Source organism: Palaemon carinicauda, chromosome 7 (assembly GCF_036898095.1).
Source record: "Palaemon carinicauda isolate YSFRI2023 chromosome 7, ASM3689809v2, whole genome shotgun sequence".
Classification (NCBI taxonomy): domain Eukaryota; kingdom Metazoa; phylum Arthropoda; class Malacostraca; order Decapoda; family Palaemonidae; genus Palaemon; species Palaemon carinicauda.
In genome coordinates, this window is record NC_090731.1 from 54,160,254 (window position 1) to 54,187,827 (window position 27,574).

Sequence of the window (27,574 nt, forward strand, 5' to 3'; positions counted from 1 at the left end):
CCTGGATGGAATTTAGACGTGGTACTAAGATTCCTGATGTCAGAAAGGTTCGAGCCACTACAATCAGCCTCCTTTAAAGACTTTTCCTGGTTTGCTTAGCCACAGCTAAAAGAGTCAGTGAGATTCACGCCTTCAGCAGGAACATCGGATTTTCATCTGAAACGGCTACATGTTCTTTACAGCTTGGTTTTCTAGCCAAAAACGAGCTACCTTCTCGCCCTTGGCAGAAATCGTTCGATATTCCAAGCCTTTCAAATATGGTTGGAAATGAACTAGAAAGAGTCTTATGCCCTGTTAGAGCTCTTAAGTTCTATTTAAGACGAACTAAACCTTTACGAGGACAGTCAGAAGCTTTATGGTGTTCTATTAAGAAACCTTCTTTGCCTATGTCAAAGAATGCAGTTTCCTATTATATCAGACTGTTGATACGAGAAGCTCATTCCCATCTGAATGAAGAAGACCATGCTTTGCTGAAGGTAAAGACACATGAAGTTAGAGCTGTCGCTACTTCAGTGGCTTTTAAACAAAATAGATCTCTGCAGAGTATAATGGACGCAACCTATTGGAGAAGCAAGTCAGTGTTCGCGTCTTTTTATCTTAAAGATGTCCAGTCTCTTTACGAGAACTGCTACACCCTGGGACCATTCGTAGCAGCGAGTGCAGTAGTGGGTGAGGGCTCAACCACTACATTCCCCTAATTCCATAACCTTTTTTAATCTTTCTCTTGAAATGTTTTTTATTGTTGTTTTTGGGTTGTCCGGAAGGCTAAGAAGCCTTTCGCATCCTGGTTGATTTGGCGGGTGGTCAAATTCTTTTCTTGAGAAGCGCCTAGATTAGAGGTTTTGATGAGGTCCTGTAGTATGGGTTGCAACCCTTGATACTTCAGCTCCTAGGAGTCGCTCAGCATCCTAAGAGGATCGCGAGGCTCAGTAAGGAAGACGTACTTAAAAAAGGCAGAGTAATTGTTCAAGTCGACTTCCTTACCAGGTACTTATTTATTTTATGTTTGTTATTTTGAATAACTGCTAAAATGAAGTACAAAATCCTTAGCTCATAATAATGTAAACAATTAATGCTGGTCTCTACCCACCCCCCTGGGTGTGAATCAGCTTATATAATCACCGGCTAAGTTTAATATTGAAAAATGTTATTTTTATAATAAAATAAATTTTTGAATATACTTACCCGGTGATTATATATTAAAGGACCCTCCCTTCCTCCCCAATAGAGACCCAGTGGACCGAGGAGAAAATTGAGTTCTGTGTTTACATTGAGTACTGAGTACCTGCACGACAGATGGCGCTGTTGAAGTACACCCCCTACCTGCATAGCGATCGCTGGCGGATTTTGAGCGTAGAGTTTTTCTGTCGGGCAGCAGAGCTGCAGCTTATATAATCACCGGGTAAGTATATTCAAAAATTTATTTTATTATAAAAATAACATATTAAAGGATAAGTGTCTGTATACTGTATGTTTAGGAACAAATATCAAATTTTTAAAGTGATATGTATTTTTTCTAACTAAGCAAACCTAAGTCCTTTGAGTTTTAATTCTTGCCTCATTAACCCCCAAGTCTTAGGTGAAGGTCAAGGGGCTACTTAATTTGTTGGTAATCGGACATCACTTACCTTCCACCTTCACCATATTATAAAATTTTAACAGCTGTTTTCCAGCTAGGTTTAATTGATACTTTTATTAAAGAATGCAGGTTTGTATAGTTGGGAAAATACAAATTACTTAAAACATTTGGTTTATTTCAAAAGTAATTTGTATTTTTCCTAGTTATTGAAACCTGAGTTCTTTAAAGTCAAGTTTCCCTTCTCAACAACCACACCTACTCTGCCACTTACACGTCCACCACAGGCCATTTCCTCGTTAAGAATTCCCTGTCTTAAATGACTCGGGTTTTAATAGATTAGGAAAAATACCAATTAAATTTACTTTTAATTTTTTTCAGATTTTAGTGGTTGGCTATTCTCAATCAATATCATTTGGTGTATTTTAGTAGTGTACAGTTTTGCCATATTTTAATGTTGCAGTATTAGTCATCTTAAATTTGTTATACAGTATTTAGTTTGGTGTTGTTAAGGATATAAGTATTTATGCTTATATATTATGCATTCAATGTACAGTATGAAGCAAAAGGGAAGAAGGGGAAGTTGAGAACAGTTTCGATAAATGGGAAGGTTTTCAAAAACAAATATTTTCTGTTTCATTGGAAGGATGCTGGATTGTGAACCTAGAGTTGGAACAGTAGTAATGGAGTTAGTACCTGTAACTAACTGGAAATTAAGATAGATAGCTAGTCTAATAGAAGATATAGATGTCTTATTTGTTAATAGAGCAAAAATTTAAGTTGGGTATGTAAGTCATAAAGTATTATTGTATAGTAGATACATGGCCACTGAAATTTGAAAAGCTGTGACCTTTGATTGTTAAGATTCATGGATTGAGTAAAAAGGAAAGGTCATATAGATTGGGTATTGTAGTAGGGACATGGCAATCAGTCGCAGGAAGAATGCTGAGAGCTCAAAGAATGTCATTATTTGAAAACATGATAAGGCAGGATGCTGATAAGTTGGTTAGAAAAGCAGTAGATTTGGAAGTGACATGATAAAAACCCTGTGGAAGGCTCGGGAAATTCTTGGAAAAAGGAATTTATGAAAACCTAGACTTCATATGAGTTTGGGACAGAAGAAGTAGAGGAGAACTCTTCATGCCCAACACCGTAAGGGAAAAACTGATGTAAAATGTAAGGTATTATTGAACTAACACTCATTGTAGAAGTAAAGTTTGCATGTAGAGTGCAAGTAAGATGAAATGGTTGATTTTGTTGGGTAAGCTGTTCTTTGAATCTTTGTGTGTGGTACAAAGGGTTGAAATATTAAGGAAAGTGATAAAATAGGTAGTTAATAGGTTATCAGTGGTAAAATGGCTGATAAAATACTTTTCATGTAATTATGTGATAATAATCCTTTATGTAGGCTTATAGAACAAGTAAAGTTGTTGAAGTTTATTCTTAATTCATTAGTTAAACAGTTAATGTGGCAGAAAGTGCTTATAGCTGTATTTTTTCTTCCACAGGCAAAGGTCAGGAAATTTGAATTTGATTTTTCCTCATGGCCCACAAACTTTGAGTGGTTAGATATTGATGCGTAAGTATAACTTATCTCTCTACAATGAATGAGGTTTTTACTTTATTAATGCATAATGCCTGTTGAGGACAAAATGAGCTAACTTATACTGATTTTAGATGATCAAATATCAAAATTGCTCTCAGGTAATTCCTCCCACACCCAGTTAATCCCTCTTCCTGTCTAAATTTTTTAATTTTTATTTTTTTGGTGTTTTCTATGAACCAGTCATTTCATCCAATATGAATCAAATAGTATTGTACATTCATTGGTATACAGTAATGCTTTAAGATACAAAATTGGTTCGTTCTGGAGTGTCTTTCTTTTCGTGAAAATTTTCTATTATGAGTCACGTTTTACTTGTAAATCACCTAATTCGTTCCAAACCCTACAACAACACCACATTAAATTTTATAATAAAGCTACAGTATAATCACAATGAAATACTGTACAGCTAAATACACTTGAATCATTCAGTATACCTAACCTAACTGTTAATACCTGTAAATTAGGTTTTTCAATATTAATCTTACCCGATGATCATGTAGCTGTCAACTCTGTTGCCTGACAGAAAAATCTAAGGTCGGGATACGCCAGCGATCGCTATACAGGTGGGGGTGTACACAACAGCGCCATCTGTCGAGTAGGTACTCAGGTACTTCTTGTCAACAAGAACTCAATTTTTCCTCTGTTGTGCCACCGGCAAGACCTACTTGGATACGCTGTTGTTTCTGGAGTTGTTTTTCACGATTTTGGTGATGTATTCGCTCTAGATTTTAGCCTTCGCTATTCAGGAACCTTTATCATTAGCTTATCAAGCTTTTTGATTAGATTTGGATTAATTGTTAATGAACTTTGCTAGATTTTGGAATTCCCCCTTGACTATTTCTACAATTCAAGATGTCTGACCATTCTCAAGTCCCTAAGTACAGGCAGTGTAGCGTTAGGGCTTGTTCTAGGCGTCTTCCGAAGGTCTCCATAGATCCTCACACCGTTCGTTCCAATTGTAGGGGTAAATCCTGTCAATTGGAAGATCGATGTGAGGAATGCGCTGGGCTTTCGGAATTCGATTTTAACGAATTCCTAAAGAATGCACGTAGGCTAGAGAAGGTTAGGATCAGGAGGAGTTCTTCTCGCTCTTTTGATTTTTCCTCTCCCCATGCCCCTCAACCTACTCCTTCCCCTGTAGTGGTGACTCCCGACCCTTCTACTAGTGCTCAACCCTCCATGGCGGACATGATGCGTGCCATTCAGGCTCTTGGTGACAGAGTGGAGTCATTAGCTAATGACCGGAATCAACTTTTGGCAGATGTCAAAGAGTTGAAAGCGCAAAGTGCAGTGGGAAGTGTAGTGAGTGCAAGTGAAGTGAAAAGTGTCAGTGTCAGTGTTGCGCATGAGGGTACATCTGTTCGTGCCAGTCGTCCTCCCAGTCCGGGACCTCTTGCAAGCTCCCAAGCCCAGGGGAGAAGCAATGTCGAAGGACCAAAGGGTTCGACAGGCCTTGATCAGCGTACGGATGTACCCTCAGTGGTTGCGGACGTATCTGTCAGAGATCGTCCCATCCACAAACAGACGAATGAGCCCTATCATTCCTCGTCTGTGGAAGAAGTTTCGAGGAAGAAACGTTGGACCAAGGTCTCACGACCTCTCAAGCGTAAGGTCCCTTCCGAGCGAGTCCAATGGTCCAGGTGTAGCCACTGGGTCAGTTCGGACTCGCCGCAGTCTTCCGAAGACTGCACACCTCCCAAGAGAGGTAGAGTGGTTCCGCAGCAGGCAACTACTCCGTCTGTTGCCGCACCAACCACGGTAGATCCTAAGTGGTCCATGCTGCAGACTATGCAGTCTCAGCTTGCTTCCTTTATGCAGGAGTATCGTGCTGAGAAGGTTGACACTGCACCAGTTAACCTACAACCTGCCATGGTTGTGCGCTCAGCAGATACTGCGGCTTCCTGCTCCCACACTCCACCTGTGAGAGCTCCACCACCGATGCGCAGTCGACCCTGCCAGACGCATGTTCATGCTGCACCCTCCGTTGACATGCGTGAGCTACCGCATCAGCAGTGGGAAGGTGCTGTCGAGCTGCCGTGTTTTGACGCAATGCGGCATGCTCCGCAACCCACGGCAGTCCCTCCCACGCACCAGCACTCCGCTTTTGTGGTTGCCAGCTCGCAGACTGACCAGCAGCGGCATGATGTTGGACCCGCAGCAGCTACGCATGCACCCGTGCTGCCGGATTCAGCCGTTCAGCTTTCTGCTCCACCTTTGCCACTTCCTCCTCAGCTTTCGGATGATGGAGTATCTGATGACGACAAAGCTGCGCATTTGGACGATCCGCACTCCGACTTAGAAGAACCCAAGTCTACGCCTCCCTCCTTAGACTTTAGGAAAGTCCTTGCCCTGTTCAGGGACTTGTATCCGGAACAGTTTGTGTCTGCAACCCCTCGCTCTCCTCCCTCCGAGTTTGCTTTAGGCATGCAGTCAGCAGCTCCTGCCTTCACCAAACTTGTACTCGCACGCTCATCCAAGAGAGCTTTGAGGGTTATGGGAGAGTGGTTGCAGTCCAAGAAGCAGCTGGGAAAGACTGTTTTCATCTTTCCGCCTACCAAGCTTGCTTCCAAATCTAGCGTCTGGTATGCCACGGGAGAGGAACCCGGCTTGGGAGTTCCTGCCTCCGCCCAGGGCGACTTCTCAAGTCTGGTTGACTCTCCCCGCAGGCTGGCTATGAGACGATCTAAGATTTGCTGGTCCTTTTCTGACATGGATCATCTGTTGAAGGGAGTCTTTCGTGCTTTTGAGATCTTCAACTTCCTCGATTGGTGTTTGGGAGCGTTAAGCAGAAAGACTTCCCCTTCTGATAAGGACTCTGCCATGCTTATCATGTCTAGCATGGACAAAGCCATTCGGGATGGGTCTGGTGAGCTTGCGGCTTCGTACGTGTCGGGAGTGCTTAAGAAGAGAGAACATCTTTGCTCCTTCTTGTCGGCTGGGATCACTCCTTGCCAGAAGTCGGAGTTGTTGTTTGCTCCGCTTTCCAAGTATCTCTTTCCGGAAGAGCTGATCAAGGGGATGGCTGCCTCGTTGATCCAGAAGGATACCCATGACCTGGTGGCGTCCTCCGCACGTAAGGCCAAAGCTTTACCTTCCGTGCCTAGACCTAGGATGGACACACCAGCTTCTAGGTTCATCCCGCCCTTTCGTGGCAGAACCTCCAGCAGAGGAGGTACCCGTGCCGACAGTCATCGTGGCAAATCGAAGAAGGGTTCCAAGTCCTCAAAAGGCAGAATCTGACTGCCTACCTCTCCAGACAGCAGTGGGAGCCAGGCTCAAGAACTTCTGGCAAGCTTGGGAGAACAGAGGTGCAGACGCTCAGTCTGTGAAGTTGCTAAGAGAGGGGTACAGGATTCCGTTCTGCCGCAGTCCCCCTCTAGCAACTTCTCCCATCAACCTCTCTCCCAACTACAAGGAGAAGGACAAGAGGCTAGCGTTGCAACAAGAGGTGTCGCTCTTGCTACAAAAGGGAGCGGTAGTCATAGTCCGGGACCATCAATCCCCGGGCTTCTACAACCGTCTCTTCCTGGTAGCGAAGAAGACAGGAGGTTGGAGACTGGTGCTGGACGTCAGTGCTCTCAATGCTTTTGTCACCAAGCAGACGTTCACAATGGAGACGACGAAGTCGGTCCTAGCAGCGGTCAGGAAGGAAGACTAGATGGTCTCGTTAGACCTGAATAACGCATACTTTCATGTCCCCGTCCATCCAGACTCCCAACCTTTCCTAAGGTTCGTCTTTGGAAAGGTCGTGTACCAGTTCCAAGCCCTGTGCTTTGGCCTAAGCACGGCACCTCTTGTGTTTACCAAACTGATGAGGAATGTTGCCAAATTCCTTCACTTGGCAGACATCAGAGCCTCCCTCTATTTGGACGACTGGCTTTTAAGAGCTTCGTCAAGTCGTCGCTGTCTGGAGAATCTCAGATGGATTATGGATATGACCAAGGAATTGGGTCTCCTGGTCAATAGAGAAGTCCCAACTCGTCCCATCCCAAACCATTGTCTATCTAGGTATGGAGATTCAGAGTCGAGCTTTTCGGGCTTTTCCGTCGGCACCCAGGATCAGTCAAGCCCTAGAATGCATCCAGAGCATGCTGAGAAGGAACCGATGTTCAGTCAGGCAGTGGATGAGTCTAACAGGGACACTTTCATCGCTGGCCCAGTTCATCGAGTTAGGGAGACTCCACCTCCGCCCCCTTCAGTATCATCTAGCTGCTCACTGGAGAAAGGACATGACGCTAGAGGCGGTCTCTGTGCCTATTTCCGAAGAGATGAGGTCTACACTGACGTGGTGGAAGAACAGCATTCTTCTCAAGGAAGGTCTACCATTGGCTGTTCAGACCCCCGACCACCGTCTCTTCTCGGACGCATCGGACACGGGCTGGGGTGCGACACTGGACGGACAGGAATGCTCGGGCACGTGGAATCAGGAGCAAAGAACACTTCACATCAACTGCAAGGAGCTATTGGCAGTTCATCTGGCCTTGATAAACTTCAAGTCCCTCCATCTAAGCAAGGTGGTGGAGGTGAACTCCGACAACACCACAGCCTTGGCGTACATCTCCAAGCAAGGAGGGACTCATTCGAGGAAGTTGTTCGAGATAGCAAGGGACCTCCTCACTTGGTCAAAAGATCGAAAGATTTCGCTGGTAACGAGGTTCATTCAGGGCGACATGAATGTCATGGCAGATCGCCTCAGCCGGAAGGGTCAGGTCATCCCCACAGAGTGGACCCTTCACAAGAATGTTTGCAGCAGACTATGGGCCCTGTGGGGTCAGCCCACCATAGATCTATTCGCTACCTCGATGACCAAGAGGCTCCCGATGTATTGTTCTCCGATTCCAGACCCAGCAGCAGTTCACGTGGATGCCTTTCTTCTGGATTGGTCCCATCTAGACCTGTATGCGTTCCCTCCGTTCAAGATTGTCAACAGGGTACTACAGAAGTTCGCCTCTCACGAAGGGACACGGTTGACGTTGGTTGCTCCCCTCTGGCCCGCGAGAGAATGGTTCACCGAGGTACTGCAATGGCTAGTGGACGTTCCCAGGACTCTTCCTCTAAGAGTGGACCTTCTGCGTCAGCCGCACGTAAAGAAGGTACACCCAAGCCTCCACGCTCTTCGTCTGACTGCCTTCAGACTATCGAAAGACTCTCAAGAGCTAGAGGCTTTTCGAAGGAGGCAGCCAGAGCGATTGCCAGAGCAAGGAGGACATCCACTCTCAGAGTCTATCAGTCAAAATGGGAAGTCTTCCGAAGCTGGTGCAAGGCGAATGCAGTTTCCTCAACCAGTACCTCTGTAACGCAGATAGCTGACTTCCTTTTACATCTAAGGAATGTAAGATCCCTATCAGCTCCTACGATCAAAGGTTACAGAAGCATGTTGGCAGCGGTCTTCCGCCACAGAGGCTTAGATCTTTCCACCAACAAAGATCTACAGGACCTCCTTAAGTCTTTTGAGACCTCAAAGGAGCGTCGGTTGACCACACCAGGCTGGAACCTAGACGTGGTTTTAAGGTTCCTGATGTCAGCAAGGTTCGAACCGCTTCAATCAGCCTCTTTTAAGGATCTCACATTAAAGACTCTTTTCCTCGTTTGCTTAGCAACAGCTAAAAGAGTCAGTGAGATTCACGCCTTCAGCAGGAACATAGGTTTTACATCTGAAACGGCTACATGTTCCTTGCAGCTTGGTTTTTTAGCTAAAAACGAGCTTCCTTCTCGTCCTTGGCCCAAGTCGTTCGAGATCCCAAGCCTGTCCAACTTGGTGGGGAACGAACTAGAGAGAGTACTTTGCCCAGTAAGAGCTCTTAAGTACTATTTAAGACGTACAAAGCCATTACGAGGACAATCAGAAGCTTTATGGTGTTCTATCAAGAAACCTGCTTTACCAATGTCTAAGAACGCAGTTTCTTATTACATCAGGCTTTTGATTAGAGAGGCCCATTCTCATCTGAAGGAAGAAGACCTTGCTTTGCTGAAGGTAAGGACACATGAAGTTAGGGCTGTCGCTACTTCAGTGGCCTTCAAACAGAACCGTTCTCTGCAGAGTGTTATGGATGCAACCTATTGGAGAAGCAAGTCAGTGTTCGCATCATTTTACCTCAAAGATGTCCAGTCTCTTTACGAGAACTGCTACACCCTGGGACCATTCGTAGCAGCGAGTGCAGTAGTAGGTGAGGGCTCAACCACTACATTCCCATAATCCCATAACCTTTTTTAATCTTTCTCTTGAAATGCTTTTATTGTTGTTTTTTGGGTTGTACGGAAGGCTAAGAAGCCTTCCGCATCCTGGTTGATTTGGCGGGTGGTCAAATTCTTTCTTGAGAAGCGCCTAGATTAGAGGTTGTGATGAGGTCCTTTAGTATGGGTTGCAGCCCTTCATACTTCAGCACCTAGGAGTCGCTCAGCATCCTAAGAGGATCGCTAGGCTCAGTAAGGAAGACGTACTTAAAAAGGCAGAGTAATGGTTCAAGTCGACTTCCTTACCAGGTACTTATTTATTTTATGTTTGTTATTTTGAATAACTGCTAAAATGAAATACGGAATACTTAGCTTTTAATGTTAACATGTATGCTGGTCTCCACCCACCCCCCTGGGTGTGAATCAGCTACATGATCATCGGGTAAGATTAATATTGAAAAATGTTATTTTCCTTAGTAAAATAAATTTTTGAATATACTTACCCGATGATCATGAATTTAAGGACCCCCCCTTCCTCCCCATAGAGAACCAGTGGACCGAGGAGAAAATTGAGTTCTTGTTGACAAGAAGTACCTGAGTACCTACTCGACAGATGGCGCTGTTGTGTACACCCCCACCTGTATAGCGATCGCTGGCGTATCCCGACCTTAGATTTTTCTGTCGGGCAACAGAGTTCACAGCTACATGATCATCGGGTAAGTATATTCAAAAATTTATTTTACTAAGGAAAATAACATATTTATTTGAACATAATGCAATAACAAATGGAAAATAATATACAATAATACATACAGTACAATACTGTACATAAACAAAATGTACATCACCATATGTACTGTACTATTATTATAGTTACCCTTACTATAGAGAGATACGTTTACTATTATGGATAAACAACCTGTTTTCTTCATCTAAGCTTATGTTTTTAATGGGTGACTATTTTGTTCTTGGCCTGGCTGGCAAATCTTTTCTTATTATGAAACATTTTTTGCAATGTGAGTCGGGAAAAATCTTCGTATCTCATTTCGTAAGCAGAAGCTTTCATATCGAGAGGTATCACTGTATACTATTTCTTTGGTATATTAACTCCCAAGAGGTCAATACTACTTCTGGAAAATTCAGTTTGCATTTCTTTTCTTTACTTTTTGAGATGCGTAACTGACAAAGTTAGCAACATTTCTTCCTACATGGCATACAAACCTAAATCCTTTGCATAGGGAGATTACATCAGCGCGACCTGGAATTGGTCATTGAATGTAGATAATGAGGAATTACCTGACAGCGAAGTTGGTTATGGATCCGCATTCCCTATTTGCTTCGTGTATGGGGCATGTCTGTTTGCAGGCATCCCTATGCTTCGAGTGTTGGTTGTGGCCTCCGTTGCAATGACAGGCGTATGTCTTAGGTCTTTCAGGTAGGCCTTCCGTAACTTTTTTGAGGGAGTTGGTAGCAAAGGCTACCACTTCCCCTGCGCATCTATCTGTGACCCGAGAGTCCCTTGTGATGCCAGTAATGAAGGACATGGCGTGATGGTTCCCCCTGTGCAAGGGAGTATGGCGGCTTCCCTCCTAAAACTATTATGAAAGATAAATCTGGTTTGGTTACCCTCGGCCCGAATTGCAATAAAGTTAAAGGGAAGGGGAAGAAGAGCATGCCCCTTTTCCCCGGTGTGACTCCGTTCCATGACCCAGTGCCAGTGTTCCCCACCTCTTCCCTGTCACCCTGACCCTTGTGCCAGGAGGTACAGTGCCCGTTTCTCCTCCATCATTGTTAGTGGTTGTGCCTTCAGCCCCGCTAGTTGCGAGGTTGTGGAGCCTTTTGAGCATGCTTTCCCATTCCCTATTGACGGTGTATCCCAGTGTTGTGGCATCTGTTGGAGCAACCTGTGTGGTTTATTTTCTCAGGGAGCGTTGTCGTCAACGGTTGCTAAGACCTCGAACACTCTACTTGCAGAGCTAGGAAGAGGAAGAACCTTGTGGATTTTTCTTCCTCCTCCTCCTCCTCTTCCTTGCCATTGCCCTCTTCATTCTCCAACTCTATTTTTTTTTCAGATGATGAAAGGAGGAAGACGAGGAAGAGGTTGAAGAAGTCTAGGAAGGCCAGCCGTAGTCAGGATGATAGGGCTCCACAAGACACCACCTTCCTTTTAAGACGGGTGTACGTTATCTATGTGGTTCCTGGCCGGTTCATGTGGCTTGGTTGAGATCTTGTATCACGGCCATGGCCTACCCCCCTGTGCCTGTTGGCGGCAGGGTGGTCTGGTCTCGGCTACTCCGGTAGTCTGCTGGGACAGAGGTGTACTGCCCTGTACGCAGTCTTCCAAGGTTGATGGAGGAGCTATAGTCTTAATTTTAAGTCGGATGTCCTGTCTTCTCTCTATCAACGAGTGGTTACTCAGTTTGGAAGAGAAGGTGGTACAGTGCCATTCAAGACTGTACATAAGTGTATACTGTACATGTTTTAATAAATCAAGAATGTTTGGGGGAGGACCTTGTTCCCTGTGCCTTTGAGCACAGGGCAGTAGTCGTCCCTCTACCCCGACTTACAGTGCAAGAGACACATCTGAGTGTTGAGTCATAGGCTAGGATGTCTTCTCTTATTGCCGTCTCCCTTCCCAGACCTTCATCAGCCCCCAATTATGTGCCTGGTTTTTTCCTTGGGTTGTACTTAGGGTAGGAGAAGTTTCTCCAGAGCAAGCGGCCTTAGTAACCCTCACCCATGGTGGCAGACGAGGGTTCTCAGCGGCAGGAGGTCTCAGGAATTTTGGATCTTGATTCAGAGCTTAGTGAGCAAAATGGCCTGGGGTAGATGACTGTAGCTTCACCCTCGGGAAGGACTTCGGTGCTTCACAATAACCGAAACCCTCATTAGAGTTGTCCTGGTCAGATCTTTTGGACTTGGCAGTGAGCCAGGTGAACTATCAGATATGGAAGTCTGAGAATTCTCTCCGTACTAGTAAGTCAAACAAGATCTTGTCGCCTTCATTCTCTAGGCAACGGTGATTCTACGCGCCAGAGAGACACGTCTGCACCTTTGCAGGTAGACCTGTCAGTTTGAGCTCTGATGGAGCCTCTCGGAGAGACTCAAGGCGAAAGGCACGTTATTTTTGGCCTTGGAGTGTATGGTCACGTAGTTTTTGTCCTTGGCCTCTCTCTACGCTTTTTTCTGGCTCAACCAGTGGTCAGGAGCAGTGATGTTTTCACAAAGTCAACAAGCTTGACCCCAAGGGCTTTGGAGAAATACAAGAGCATTGTGATCTCTGGGGGCAAGAGGGTCACCTTCTCAGCCCACCAAACAGTGAACCTGTGGGCTAACTGGGTTTTGATGAGGTGAGATGCAGCTCCCCTTCCAGGACCATTGGCTTCCCCCCCCCCATCTCTTGTTACGATCTAGTTCCCAATGGAGCACTCAACATCTATGAAAGCCCTGGCCTTGTGGATGGAAGTTTCAGGGATGTTGGAGAAGAATGTGCTTGAATTTGTGTAAGACTAATCTCCAGCCTTCTACAGTCAACTTTACCTGGGGGAGAAGGTGGTGGGTGGCTGGAGACCGATAATCGACCTCTCTCCTCTGAACAGGTTTATGTGCCAAACATAGTTCATGATGGAAACAGTGTGGTCTGTGCTTTCTTCCTTCAGAAAGGAGACTTCATGCTTATGGTAGATCTGAAGGACTCGTACTTTCAGGTGCCTGTTCATAAGATCTCTTGAAAGCACCTCTACTTTTCCCTCTACTGTACAGTATTCCAGTTCAAGACTCTGTGCTTTGGACTTTGTACGGCTCCTCAGGTGTTCACGCTGGTATTCACCTTGATAGCTGCTTAGGCCCACTTGAGGGATCCGTAAACTGATGTATCTTGATGATTTGTTGATTCTGGCCTTCTCGGAGAGGTAGTTGCTCCAGAATTAAGATTGCATTCTCTCCTTTTACCACAATCTGTGCTTCAGGATCGAGATTGAATTATAATCTGTGGACTGTGGTAATCAGTGAGGAGCTGAATCTCATAACCAAAAAGAGGTTGAAGTACCTAGGCATACTGATAGACTCAGCAGCAATGAAAATCTTTCCCAAAGACAATCACATCAGCAGGCTCAGGGAGGTTGTGTGAACATTTCTGTCCAAAACAGTAATTGCAGCTTAGCACTGACAATGTCTTGTCGGTCATTTGTGCTCGTTGGAGAAGCTTGTGCCTCATGGGCAGTTTCACCAGAGATCTCTTCAATGGTGTCTGAAGGATCCCCCATTCCATCCTGTTCCAGTGGGGTAGTAGGTGCAGGATGATCTGACCTGGTGGCTCAACTAGAACAACCTCACCAGAGGAATCCCACTTGACTTCTCACCTCCGGGAAAATATGCTTTTAGAAATTGTATGTTTCTGTCATAAAAAGTTAAAAAATTTCTCTTGGTAAGTTAGTATTTTCATTTATTGATAATATAAAGTATCCATTTTTTAATAGAAAATACATTAGGAAAAGTTTTAATGTGTGTTGAATTCACATCATATGTCTGGAGACATATTTCTGCCAGAAAGCGAGTGGCAAATCGAATGATTTCTTTTCAATAGGTTATCAAAATAGTGAGTAAGTATATCTAGTATTTCAGGGGTCTGTATCAATTTCTATGAGTACTACTTAGTTTAAATATGACTCTACACCTAGGGAAGAATTTCTTATTTTACATTACAGTAGTTTTATTTCATTTGTTTCATCTCATATAGTATATCAATATTTATCTAATGAAAGTACATTGTGAGACAAATATTTTCTTGAATATATTTTCTTTTACATCATAAAATACAATACTTTTGCTAGATAATTTAGTATTTTCTTTTATTCCTTGCAAAGAAAAATGGAGGCTTCACGTGTTTCACAAGTCATTCTTTGTCGATTTCACATCACAGGTCTGGTGACGTAATGAGTCTGATGGAAGGCAAGCTGGCAAATCGAGTGATTTCCTTTTGATGCGTTACCCAGTATTAAAAGTATTCCCATTGTCGAAACTTTGAATAAAGATACCAAGTATTTCTATTAATGACTAAAGAAATATGAAGATTTTATAACGAACTACCCGTACATAGAGAGAGAGAGCGAATTCATAGGATAACTAATAATAATGGCTATAATGAACTGAATGAAAAACTATGAGATTCTTTATTGGTGTTGTTATAATAGTCATAAAGAACATATTTTAAATAAGTTACAAAATTATATAAACGATACTCCTTGTCATTCATATGTGCTCATATTCTTGATACAGTAGCGGGAACTTGAGATCAGCTGATCACAATCAAAAGTAAACAAAAAAGTTGGTAACTGTTGATTGTTAAAACGCTGCCACAATTAAGAAATAGAATACAAAAATGCTTTAATAATGCGCAATTAAATGCAATAATCTGTAAAGGAATACGAAGATATAGTAATGAACTAAAAATTTAAATACAGAATGAACCTTGAAAAATTTACCCATACAGAGAGAGAATGTATTCATATGATAACTAATAATAATGGCTCAATGAACTGTATGAAAACCAACAATATTCTATAATACATTGGTGCTGATGTAATATTCATTATCAATTTATGTTTAATAAGTTAAGAAATTATATAAATTATACTCCTTGTTTTTTTTCATATACACATTCTCGATACAGTTGCATGACTTTGAGATCAGCTGATCACAACCAGAGAGAGAAACACAAACAGACAGAGAGAGAGAGAGAGAGAGAATGTATTCTTATGATAGCTGATATTAATAGCTGTAAACAAACTGTATGAAAACTATGCTATGTTATGAACCAATAGAATGAAATATTGAAATTCAGTAGGAAAATATAAAGTATGACTCTAAGATGGTTACAGTATCATGACACATAATAAACCTACAGAAATTTAACAGATCAAGGTTGACTTACCTCCAGACTATTTTACTTGGAACCTAACCTGGTTGTAAGTTGACGAATACCTGCAGATCTCTCTGCTTCTCTCATGTGGAGCTTTGAGCATTCTTGCCCACACAAGGATCTCAGGCCCTGGAGCAAGATGTGACTCAAGTCCTCAAGGCTTTTACTTGTACCCTGTTTGAACCTTTGAGAAGGATGTCAGATAGGGATCTGATTCTCAAGACTATCTTTCTGCTAGCTTTAGCATTAGCAAAAAGAGTGAGTGAGTTGCAGTCTCTCTCATATGTAGTCGCCCACATTTGTGGATGGAAGGCGGTCTCCTACAATTTTGTGCCAGACTTCGTGCCCAAAACTCATGATGATCAAGAGGAGGTGCTATTGTGTCCCATGAGGGCTCTTCGGTGCTACCTAAAGAGGACCTGACACCTCAGGCCTGAGAGTCAGACTTTTCATAAACACTGGGAGATCCAAGAAAGAGGTGTTAAGGAACACAGTCTCTTTCTGGCTTTGTGAGGTGATCCATAAAGCTTACAAGAGAGTCGAGGTGCCAGCCAGGACCAAAAATCACAAGGTCAGTGGTATTGGTCCTACAGTTGCTTTTAAGAGTAATTTGTCAGTAGGCCAGGTGTCTGGGAAAGACAGACAACCTTCACAGTCTTTTCCTTAAGAGAGTATATCTCAAAGTCCTTTGACGCCTTTACGTTTGGACCTGTAGTGGCTACTCAAGCTGTTCTGTAACCAACCCCACTCTCACATGTGACAAAGATCCATCTCCCATTAGGGGAATGGTTCCTTTTGACTTCTACAGTACAATTTCTTCTCTACAACCCAGGTCCTATCAGTTTTTCATCTCTATGGAAAACAGGTAGGGGTGTTAGTGGTCCCAGCTTTGCTTCTCCACAGATCGTGTTGAATACTTTCAGGCAAGAATTAGAACCTTTCAGTTTTGGTTACTTGGGATTTCCAACCCTTCAAGTAGTTAAGTCTCCCTCATTAAAGGAGAAGGGTCTGTATACTGCGCAGGAACAAATAACCAGTTTTTCATAGTAACTAAATTTTTCCTAGCTATGCAAACCTGAGTCCTTTAATCTAACTTCCCTCGGCAACCATCCCTTTATGTCCTGGACTGAAGGATCAAAATTGAGTCTTTGCCAGAAAAAATTAATTTCGTGTTTTGAGGCATTACTGTATTGGTTGGCATTTTATTTATAATAAGGCCTCGCAATTTAGATCTTGGCTTTATTTGCACAATCTCTCCCAAAAATCACATATAACCATATATAAACATATATTCTATTTTACAGGTAAACTTATTACTTAGTCTGTTACATAAGACCTCCATATTCCAATTCAGTAATGTTCCTTTAACCCTGTGAGGATCCGATGACTAAGTACTTTATGGAAAATGAATTCAGCTTTGTAATGCAATTTCTAGTTGCTTTCATTCTTTATTTTAATGTTACGAAATGTCAACATATGTTGGTTGAAGCATGACATCATTGCTGCATGGCTGAAAGTTATGAGCCTGACAACGATTGTTTTGATTCTACTGTTTTTAAATATTTAACTTAGCCGGTGAATATATAGCTGCAACTCTGTTGCTCGACAGACAAACTCTACGGAAAAAACTCGCCAGCGATCGCTACACAGGTTGCGGGTGTGCCCAACAGCGCCATCTGTCGACCAGATACCCAGCTCTTATGTAAACAAAGACTCAATTTTCTCTCTGTCGACGTGTCGACAAGACGTACTTTACTCGCTGTTGCTAAACTGGAGTTTTTCACATCATATTGGTGAAGTACTATATTCTGGTTTTGAGCTTTCGCAATGCAGGTGTTTTATCTTCATCTTAAATCTTGAACTCGTTTTGGATAGATTTAATTATGGTGACAAAGAGAGTATGGACTTTCTTTGACTTTTAAATGGCCGACCCTTCCCTTGGACGGAAGTGTGTTTAGGCTTTTAGTAATTATCTTATCACGTTATAAATTATTTATAGATTTTCCTCTATATATTTTATATCTCTCCGCCTTTATTAGGCCTCTTCGATTAACTTTCCTTTTATTATAAACATATAAAAATAAATTTTAATGTTTTGTTTATATGCGACCTTTCCTGAGAGTAGGCGGTCCTAACTTGGAAACCGAAGTTAATCAACGTTGAGCCCTTTATATCGTAATTAGCTTTTAAAGAGCTAAGGATTTAAAACTTTTTAATTGTAATATTTTATGAAAGAATTTCTTTGATAGTCTTCGTACTGTTTTCAAAGATGAACTAACGTTTAGTTTATTTATGCTACGCAGTTGTTGACGTTCAGGACGTTCAACATGCGCTCTATCGTTACGATTGAGAGAGAGTATCACGGTTTCACTTTGCAGTAAGAGTAAATCGATTCTGACGTTTTGTTCATTCTTTCTAAGCTTAAATGTTTTAAATTCTATTTTAAAGGAACTTTTTATTTGAAAAACCTTTCAGTTTTTTCCTTTGGTCAAATAACATGTTTTTTTGACGAAATGTAATTGGGCTCTTCTCTTAGGTGCGAAATCAAGAGAGAAAGAGAGAGAGAGAGATAGAGACGGAGGGAGAGAGAGGAGAGAAAACGTTCCGTTCAAGCGGGTAACGTTGTTCTCGAGTTACTCTCGTCCCTAGTCTCTGTACGGGGAGAAAGGATAAAACGTTTTTAGTTTTTTATTCTCGTCCCCAGGCTATGTGCGGTGAGAGATTGAAAACGTAGTTTATATGAACTAGTGTTTAGTCTCTTCCCCAGCCACTGAATTTTTTTTATCTTAAAATATGTTTTCTGGTTTTTGCTGGTATTAATGAGCTTGCATTATACGACTGATTTCGCAATTACTACCTTTTAATGAAGGGTAGAATTGCGTGTTTCAGGTAGAAATCAGTAAAAGTTTCGATTTCAGTGGAATAAGTGTAAAACAGAAAATCGAAGTGATAAAGTGATATTGCGCAAAGTGTTACAGTGTTGCGTCCGAGGGTTCGTCTGTTCGTGCCTGTCGTTCACCTAGTCCGGGACCTCTTGCAAGCTCCCAAGCCCAGGGGAGAAGTAATGTCGAACGACTTATGGGTTCGAGAGGCCTTGATCAACGAACAGACGTTTCCCTCTATGGTATCGGGTGTATCTTACCAAGATCTCCCCTACCATAAGACGAGAGAGACGTTTTTTCTCCTCGTCATCCGAAGGCTTTTCGCATAAGAAACCTGTCACAAGGTTTCGAAGCCCTTAAGCGAAAGTCAGTCCTTTCAGGACAGGTCCAGCGTCCTGGTTACAGCCATTAGGACAGCTCTGACCCTATGCAGTCATCGGATAACTGTTCGCCGCCTAACAAAAGCGTAACACAGACTCCGAGAGTCTTTTTTGTTGGCAAAGTGTTGCGGTCACAGACGTTACCCTCGTCTCTTACCACAACCATTTCCGTTGATCCTTAATGGGTTGTATGGCAAGACATGCAGAATATGCTTGCCTCCCTTATGGAAGACTATTCTGCCGATTAGTCCATTGAGTCTAGCCGTTTATCTCATCGATATCCTGGCTTTCAGCCAACCTAACGTTCCTTTGTGCTTCCTGTTGACGTTGGCGTAGCTAAGTCACGTCAGTCAGGTTGTTTAGAACCACACTCGATGCGGTCTCGTGTGGATTTTCAGCCGCATTTGGACGTTAGGCCACTTGCTGATGCTCCTGTTGACGTTCAAGACGTTCGCTAACAATCGGAGTTGACTTGTTTTGACGCTGTGCGTCAACCTCCGCATTCTAGAGTTGTTTTGACTGCTCAGTCTAGGCAGTCAAAGCATTCTCGAGTGGACGCTGTGCGTCCTCACGCACCTGTTGTGGTTGACAGTTCAGTTGTTGACAGTTCACAGACTGTCAAGCAGTTACATGACGTTGCGTCCTAGTCCGCTACTAATGCACCAGTGAGTGTGGACTCTGCTTGTAAAGCATTGCCACCACGGTAGGTCTCTCCCTTGCTTGAGACTCAGCTTTTATCGGACAAGGTTCCTGTAGATGAAGTTGCTGTTCCCCCTCCTACTGATATTCCCTTGAGGACTCTGTCAGATGGAGAGGAGCCTAAAGCTGCTTAGCCCTCTTTGGACTTTAATTAAATCATGATGATTTTTTTTAAGGATTTTTGTCCGGATCTTTTTGTAACTGCTGCTCCTCGTTCGCCTAAACGTCAGAGCTTACACTAGGCCTAGCTACTTCGAAGCCGTTGTTTTTAAGCTAGTGCTCTCTCGCTCTCCTAGAGAGCTTTACGTTGGCTAGGCGACTGGTTTATCACCAGGAGGAGTTTGGGGGATACAGCCTTTGCTTTCCCTTATTTTAAACTGGCTTATAGAGCGAGAGTCTGATATGACACGAGAGAAGTTCTCGGCTTGGGAGTTCATGCCTCTGCCCAGATAGACTTCTCAAATCTCATAGACTCTCCCTGGCGCCTGGCCAGGAGACGCTCCAAGTTTTTTACAGGTCAACTTCACAGCTGTTTTCGAGCCTTTGAAGTTTTGCTGTACAATTATGTCATGCATAAACAAGGCTTTCAGGGATGGAAAGCGGTACCGCCTCAGTCGCTAACCCCGTCTGTTGCCGCACTTGCTCCCGTAGACCATAAATGGGCTTTGCTGCAAGACATGCAGTCCAAGCTTGCGTCCTTGATAGAGGACTTTAATGCGGAGAAGGTTGCTGCCGAACCTTCTGACCAACAACCTTCCAACCGGTCGGTTGTGCGTCCTGTTGACGCTGAGGTAACCTTCTCGCGTCTGCCAGTTGAGGTGGTTCCTCCACCGATGCGACCCAGTGTGGGTTGCCAGCCGCACGTTGACGTTAAGCGACGCTCGGAGGTGGTTGTTGACGTTCAGGACGTTCAACAACCAGCAGAGGTGACTTGTTTTGACGCAGTGCGTCAACCTCAGCAACCCGGTATGGTGTTGACTGCACAACCCAGACGGTCTAGACAGTCTCGGGTGGACGCTGTGCTTCCTCGCGCACCCATGGTTGTTGACAGTTCACAGACTGTGCAGCAATTCCATGATGTTGCGTCCGGCTCCGTCACGCATGCACCAGTGCGACCGGACTCAGCGACCCAGACGTTGCCCACTCCGTTGCCGTTTCCTCATCAGTTTTCGGATGAGGAACCCTCTGATGAGGACGCTGCTGAACAACAAGACGATCAGCCCCCAGAATAGATCAAGCCCTGCTATCCATCCAGAAGATGCTGAAGAAGGAACGCTGCTCAGTCAGGCTGTGGATGAGTCTGGTAGGGACGCTGTCATCCGTGGAACAATTTGTGTCACTAGGAAGACTACACCTCCGTCCTCTTCAATACCATCTAGCTTTTCACTGGAAAAAGGACAAGACGCTAGAAGCGGTCTCGATCCCGATTTCCGAAAAGATAAAGTCTTTTCTGATTTGGTGGAAGGACAATATCAACCTAAGAGATGGTCTTCCCCTGGCTGTTCAGACTCCCAACCACGTTCTCTTCTCGGACACATCGGACGTGGGCTGGGGCGCGACACTAGACGGTCGGGAATGCTCAGGACTGTGGAACTCGAGTCAGAGGAGCATGCATATCAACTGCAAGGAGCTGTTGGCAGTACATCTGGCCTTGAAAAGCTTCAAGTCTCTCCTTCGAGGCAAAGTGGTGGAAGTAAACTCGGACAACACCACGGCCTTGGCGTACATCTCCAAACAAGGAGGTACCCACTCACTGACGTTGTACGAGATCGCAAGGGACCTGCTCATCTGGTCAAAAGGTCAAGACATCTCCCTAGTAACGAGGTTCATCCAAGGCGACTTGAACGTCATAGCAGATTGTATCAGTCGGAAAGGGCAAGTAATTCCAACCGAATGGACCCTCCACAAGGATGTGTGCAAGAGACTTTGGGCCACTTGGGGTAAACCATCCATAGATCTCTTTGCAGCCTCGCTGACCAAGAGGCTTCCAATCTATTGCTCTCCAGTCCCGGACCCAGCAGCAATACATATAGATGCTTTCCTCCTAGATTGGTCACATCTGGATCTCTACGCATTCCCACCGTTCAAGATTGTCAACAAGGTACTGCAGAAGTTCGCCTCTCACGAAGGGACAAGGTTGACGTTAGTTGCTTCCCTCTGGCCCGCGAGAGAATGGTTCACCGAGATGCTTCGATGGTTAGTAGACGTTCCCAGAAGTCTTCCTCTAAGGGTAGACCTTCTACGTCAGCCACACGTAAAGAAGGTACTCCAAAGCCTCCACGCTCTTCGTCTGACTGCCTTCAGACTATCGAAAGACTCTCGAGAGCTAGAGGCTTTTCGAAGGAGGCAGCCAGTGCGATTGCTAGAGCAAGGAGAGCGTCTTCCATTAGAGTCTACCAATCGAAGTGGGAAGTCTTCCGAGACTGGTGCAAGTCAGTTTCTGTATCCTCGACCAGTACCTCTGTAGCTCAAATAGCTGATTTTCTCTTATACCTGAGAAAAGGACGATCCCTTTCAGCTCCCACTATCAAGGGCTACAGAAGCATGTTGGCATCGGTCTTCCGGCATAGAGGCTTAGATCTTTCCAAACATAAAGATCTGCAAGACCTCCTTAAGTCTTTTGAGACCACAAAGGAGCGTCGTTTGGCTACCCCTGGATGGAATTTAGACGTGGTACTAAGATTCCTCATGTCAGACAGGTTGGAGCCGTTACAATCAGCCTCCCTGAAAGATCTCACTCTTAAGACTCTTTTCCTGGTATGCTTAGCCTCGGCTAAAAGATTCAGTGAGATTCATGCCTTCAGCAAGAACATCGGATTTTCGTCGGAAAAAGCCACTTGTTCGCTGCAACTTGGTTTTCTAGCCAAAAATGAGCTGCCTTCTCGGCCTTGGCCTAAATCTTTCGATATTCCCAGCTTATCGGAGATCGTAGGCAATGAACTACAAAGAGTCTTATGCCCTGTTAGAGCTCTTAAGTTCTATTTAAAGCATACTAAACCTTTACGAGGCCAATCTGAAGCTTTATGGTGTTCAGTTAAGAAACCATCCTTGCCTATGTCAAAGAATGCTTGGTCAGACTTTATCAGATTGTTAATACGAGAAGCTCATTTACATCTGAGTGAGGAAGACCGAACTTTGCTTAAGGTGAAGACGCACGAAGTTAGAGCTGTAACAACTTCCGTGGCCTTTAAGCAAAGTATAATGGACGCAACCTATTGGAGAAGCAAGTCAGTGTTCGCGTCATTTTACTTGAAAGATGTCCAGTCTCTTTACGAGAACTGCTACACACTGGGACCATTCGTAGCAGCGAGTGCAGTAGTGGGTGAGGGCTCAACCACTACAATTCCCTAATTCCATATCCTTTTAATCTGTCTCTTGAAATGTTGTTTTTTATGGGTTGTCCGGAAGGCTAAGAAGCCTTTCGCATCCTGGTTGATTTGGCGGGTGGTCAAAGTCATTTCTTGAGAGCGCCTAGATTAGGGGTTTGATGAGGTCCTGTTGTATGGGTTGCAACCCTTGATACTTCAGATCCTAGGGGTCGATCAGCATCCTAAGAGGATCGCGATGCTCCGTAAGAAAGACATTCTTAAAAGGCAGAGTAATTGTTCAAGTCGACTTCCTTACCAGGTACCTATTTATTTTGTTTTTGTTATTTTGATAACTTCTAAAATGAAATAAAAAACTCTTAGCTCATAAAATGTAAACATATATTACTGGTCTCTACCCACCATCCTGGGTGTGAATCAGCTATATATTCACCGGCTAAGTTAAATATTTAAAAATGATATTTTAATTATAGAATAAATTTTTGAATATACTTACCCGGTGAATATATAAATTAAATGACCCTCCCTTCCTCCCCAATAGAGACGCAGTGGGACGAGGAGAAAATTGAGTCTTTGTTTACATAAGAGCTGGGTATCTGGTCGACAGATGGCGCTGTTGGGCACACCCGCAACCTGTGTAGCGATCGCTGGCGAGTTTTTTCCGTAGAGTTTGTCTGTCGAGCAACAGAGTTGCAGCTATATATTCACCGGGTAAGTATATTCAAAAATTTATTTTATACAGTAATTAAAATATCATATTTAGAAAAAAGAGTAGGCCTTGGTGGGATAAGGAGTTACCTGAGAGTCCTCTTTTCCATGTTTTCTTGGCTATAAGTAGTAAATTCCTTCCAGGCATTTAGCAGAAGTTGATAAAGTATATGTATTTGGAAAACAAATTTCACCCTCAATTAAGGTGTTTTAATAAGTAAAATTTATCTTTCACAATTTACTATTGTTATTTTTAATTTTTTCTCTGCATATAATGATATATTTCTCTTTTAACCTGGTAATTTAATACTTTTAAGCTTTTATTACAATTTTTTCTTTGTATTAAAGTAAAGGGAGTTGTGTCTTATTCCATGAACCTGCCCTGATGTGCATATTGCCTCTATCCAAAAGCTTGGCTCATAATGATGTTTACCCCAAAACTAAAAATTTCCCCTTTTTACCATTCAAAACGCTTTAGGCCTTTAGTACAGTGTTGAGAATATAACGGCTAATACCAATAACTACTTTTGTTTTTCTGTCTTTTTGATGACTTGTGCTTGATGAATTAAGACATTACCTCCATACTAATTGTGAAGCATTTATAAGTGTTATATAAGTTGTTGTTAATAATAAGGAATATCTACTCTTGGATTTGTTGGTAATTACTGTTTTGTAGGTTTAAGAGAGTTATTTCTGGGTGACCATTATCCTCATTCTTTTTGTGTGCTGTGGCTGGGGAGATATTGGGATTTATATAGTTGTTGGGAATAATGCAAAGACCTAAGTGGACCTTTATGGAATGTATGTATGTTCAAATGGTTGCTAATCAAGTTGAAATTTTCAAAAAGAAAACACTTTTAGTTCATGGGAAAACCTAGAGAAGATAGGGCTAGTTGATTACAATGATAAAAATTATGCCAATCCAGCCTTTAATGCGCTTGTTATTATTGGCTTCTATTGTTCTGTACCAACCGTATGTCACCAATGTGACGAGCCAAGAGTAGGTTGTGACTCAAAAGCGGGATGAAAGCAACTGAGTCATAACCTACTCTTGGCTCCTGTAAGTCTTTGTGTAAAGGCAAGGATTCTTGCCTAACTGGCCCAGCTTTTAATCGCAGCCTAATACCTCAAGTTTTGCCTAGTTCATCAACCAGTAAGGTTTTGCACAGCCTCTCTTAGAGCAGTGCACTCTAACATTACTTCAGAACCTTCTACTGGAAAACCCTTGGTTTTTGCAATCCCTTCAACTCTTTTTAAAATACTGGAATTTGAGGTAGAAGACTGAGCCAGTATCCTGGATGGTAATATCCTCCTGCTAGCTGAAGTAGGCTATCATAAGCAGCCATTTGCTTCATATACTGTACTGTATTAATGGCGTTGTTTATCATATGGTTCCTAAGGAGCATCGTGTACCTACATTAGATAAGTCTTAAGTTTCTGTACATGCTGATCTGTTGGATTGTATTAAAGTAACCAATTTCATATAAATCTTAAAGTTTTGGCTGTTAAATAAATGATTGCATAAAGTTTAGGATGACGACAACTATCAAGTTGATAGACAGGATTGTGATATGTCTCTACTTGTTGCAGTTGGCACTCATGACCCACCACTATATAGCTATATTATTGGCTCAAAATATCTTATGTGTCCTGTAGAACAGGACACATAATTTTGAATAATTCTTTAAAAGCTTCAAAAAGAAATGAAGAATTGCTTGATGTTTCAAATGTTAATGAACCAGTCTTATGTATGCTAGGCTTAGGCCACTAGCACATCTTCAGTGTTTCATAGTGACATTGATGTAGGTGCCAAAATAAGTTCAATGCCTAGCGCAGTTGCAAAGGTTGCCATTTGAAGTAAACTAAAGAGAAAGGCGGTCGTTACATTTTTAAAGGTTTTATCCCAGCTGTGGAAACGAAATTAGGATAATATTGACAAAAACATTGACTCTTGTGAGGTATATAATCATTAAGGAAACTTATTTCGAGAGGTTACCCAAATAAATTACTTGGGAAGTTCTAGTACTACTTACCTTCTCTGTCATCTCTCGATGGTCCATTAAAATAGCTTTTTCTCCACAGTTTTCCTCAATTTTGGAAACCATCAATTAATTATTAACTCAGGTACAAAAGAAAATGGAACATTAATCCCAAATAATGCCTTTGATGTAGATTATTAGTAGATTTTCTTCTGAACCTAAGATAGAAAATCTGGAGAACCTTGGAAACCAAACCCTTTGTATCTGAGTCTAGGGTATTAAATGTTTATTATTTTAGGACCAGATTTTTATATCTTACATTCACTGGCCCACCTCCATCAACTAGGCTATGTTATTAGAAGAGCAGTTACTTCTCTTAATTATATTTCTTTGGAAAAAGTCTTGGCAGCAGCTCAGTGGCATACCAAATCGCTATTTGCCAAGCATTATCTTAAGGAATCCTGATTTCCTATCAAGATTACTTGGCTTTAAATGCTGTAGGTAGCTGCTGGGGATGAGATCTGATGAAAGTTGTTTTGTTTTACTGTATTTACTATGTAAAGTCTTCTTTCAAAACAATGTTCTATAAATCAATCAAGTACTTTACCTGCTTTGGCAGTACTTAACTAAAGTTTGAAAGATACAGAGAGGATTACTTTGGTCTAACCTTGTTAGGGAATAGTTAATTCTCCTGTTCCCGTAGTTGGTGTAAACTAAAGAAAATCTTTCATTTCAGTTTTATTGAGGTGATTGACTAACATATGACTTTCTTGATAAGGAAGTACGGAATATACTTGAAGTTCTCTCCTGTTTAGTGGCTGTTTGAGATGAGAAGTTCACAAGTCCTCAGGATCTTCATCTTATTTTGGACTGCCTAACTTGTTTATATATGAATGAATAATCAAGAAGGCAATCTCAAATTATTCTGTGAAATTGATAAAATTTGCATCTCTAGCTTACCACAATGAATTCTGGAGATGTAATCAAACAACACGACAGAAATAGCTTTAATCGGTTGTGAGGGGACCAAATTGAAATCCTTATACAGTACCGGATAATAGAAGGGTATTAAATTGAACGAATTTGAGGTGAATAGTGCTTCTTCCTTAGTTTATATTGGATAATCAAATATCTTGAGAGATCAATTAAGCAGGGAAAACCAGATTCTTCTAAACAAATGGTCTTTGCATATGTCAGTGTGATTAGAGATTTAGAATTGAAGGGGACAACCAAACATGTCCCTCTAAACAAAGAGAGAGCAGTGTTTTTTCGCCAGCATGGAATTTGGATACCCTGTAACAGGACTGGTCGAATCTGGATCTGTATGCCTTTCCACTGTTTTCCATGATTCAACTGGTGATAAACAAGTACAGTATAGGTTACTTATGAGCAGTGGCATGACTGGTGGCACTGTTCTGTCCTCAAAGAGTGGTTTAATGATATGTTGCCTTTTTTATCTGAGTGTCCCAGGGGGTTGCTGTACAAAACCATTCTGCTTAGATGTTATCAGTTGTGGGCAGTGCAACCTAACCCATATATGCTTCATCTAATCGCATGAAGACAATCCACCGTAGTCTCAGAGACAAAGGGTGTCCGAGGTCCTCCAGATTGTCTATCTTAGGATCAGAAGAGTCTACTAATAATCTATATGAAAGGCAATAGAATGTATCACTCACACACCTGTGACTGTACTTCACTTTGCTTTTGACACGGATGGAGAACGGTTGTTACCGTTCTTCCTCCTCTCCTTTTGGATTGCCATTGTTAATCTTTTTGTGCTTTTTCTTTCAGTTTGTGTGTGCGCCCTTGCTTGCCAGTCCTGCGTATCTGCCCTGGATCCAAGGGCTGCTTCGGCGGTAGTTTTATGTCTTCCGAGGATACCGATCCTCACTGTTTGTGTCTGGCTTGTAGGGGGCAATGGTGTGACGTGAATTGTAAGTGTGTTGAGTGTCGGGAGTGGTCTGCCTCCCAATGGGAAAAGTTTGTGCGACGGCGAAAGAAGAAGTCTAAAAGGGATTATTCTCCTTTGAAGATTTCTTTGAAGCAGAAGAAACCCAAAGCTGCTTGTTTTGCCCTGTGACTTTCCTCTGAAGCTTCTTCTCTAGCGGTTCCTCCCTGGGTTCTGTCGAGTAGTAACGCAGGCCCTTTAACTCCTGGTCAACCTTGGTCCTCGAGAGACGGTATTGCTTCCCCTAGCGAGGCAGCCCCACCTCTCCCCTCGAGGGAGACCTTGTGTCATTCTCCTCTTTCACAGGTGTGGCCGTCCCTGGGATTGCCTGGTCCGCCTTCGAAGGAAGTGTTGTTGGAGTTGCTTCAGCGAGGTG

General features: G+C 42.9%; 1 protein-coding gene across 1 annotated transcript in view; it reads left to right on the forward strand.

Moving 5' to 3' along the window:
- The window catches only part of LOC137643923 (phosphatidylserine lipase ABHD16A), a 413,125-nt gene that overhangs the window by 108,908 nt on the left and 276,643 nt on the right, over nucleotides 1-27,574 (forward strand). Inside the window, exon 3 of the mRNA XM_068376687.1 lies at nucleotides 3,085-3,155. Coding sequence (XP_068232788.1) covers nucleotides 3,085-3,155 — 71 coding nt within the window. The remainder of the gene's footprint in view (nucleotides 1-3,084; nucleotides 3,156-27,574) is intronic.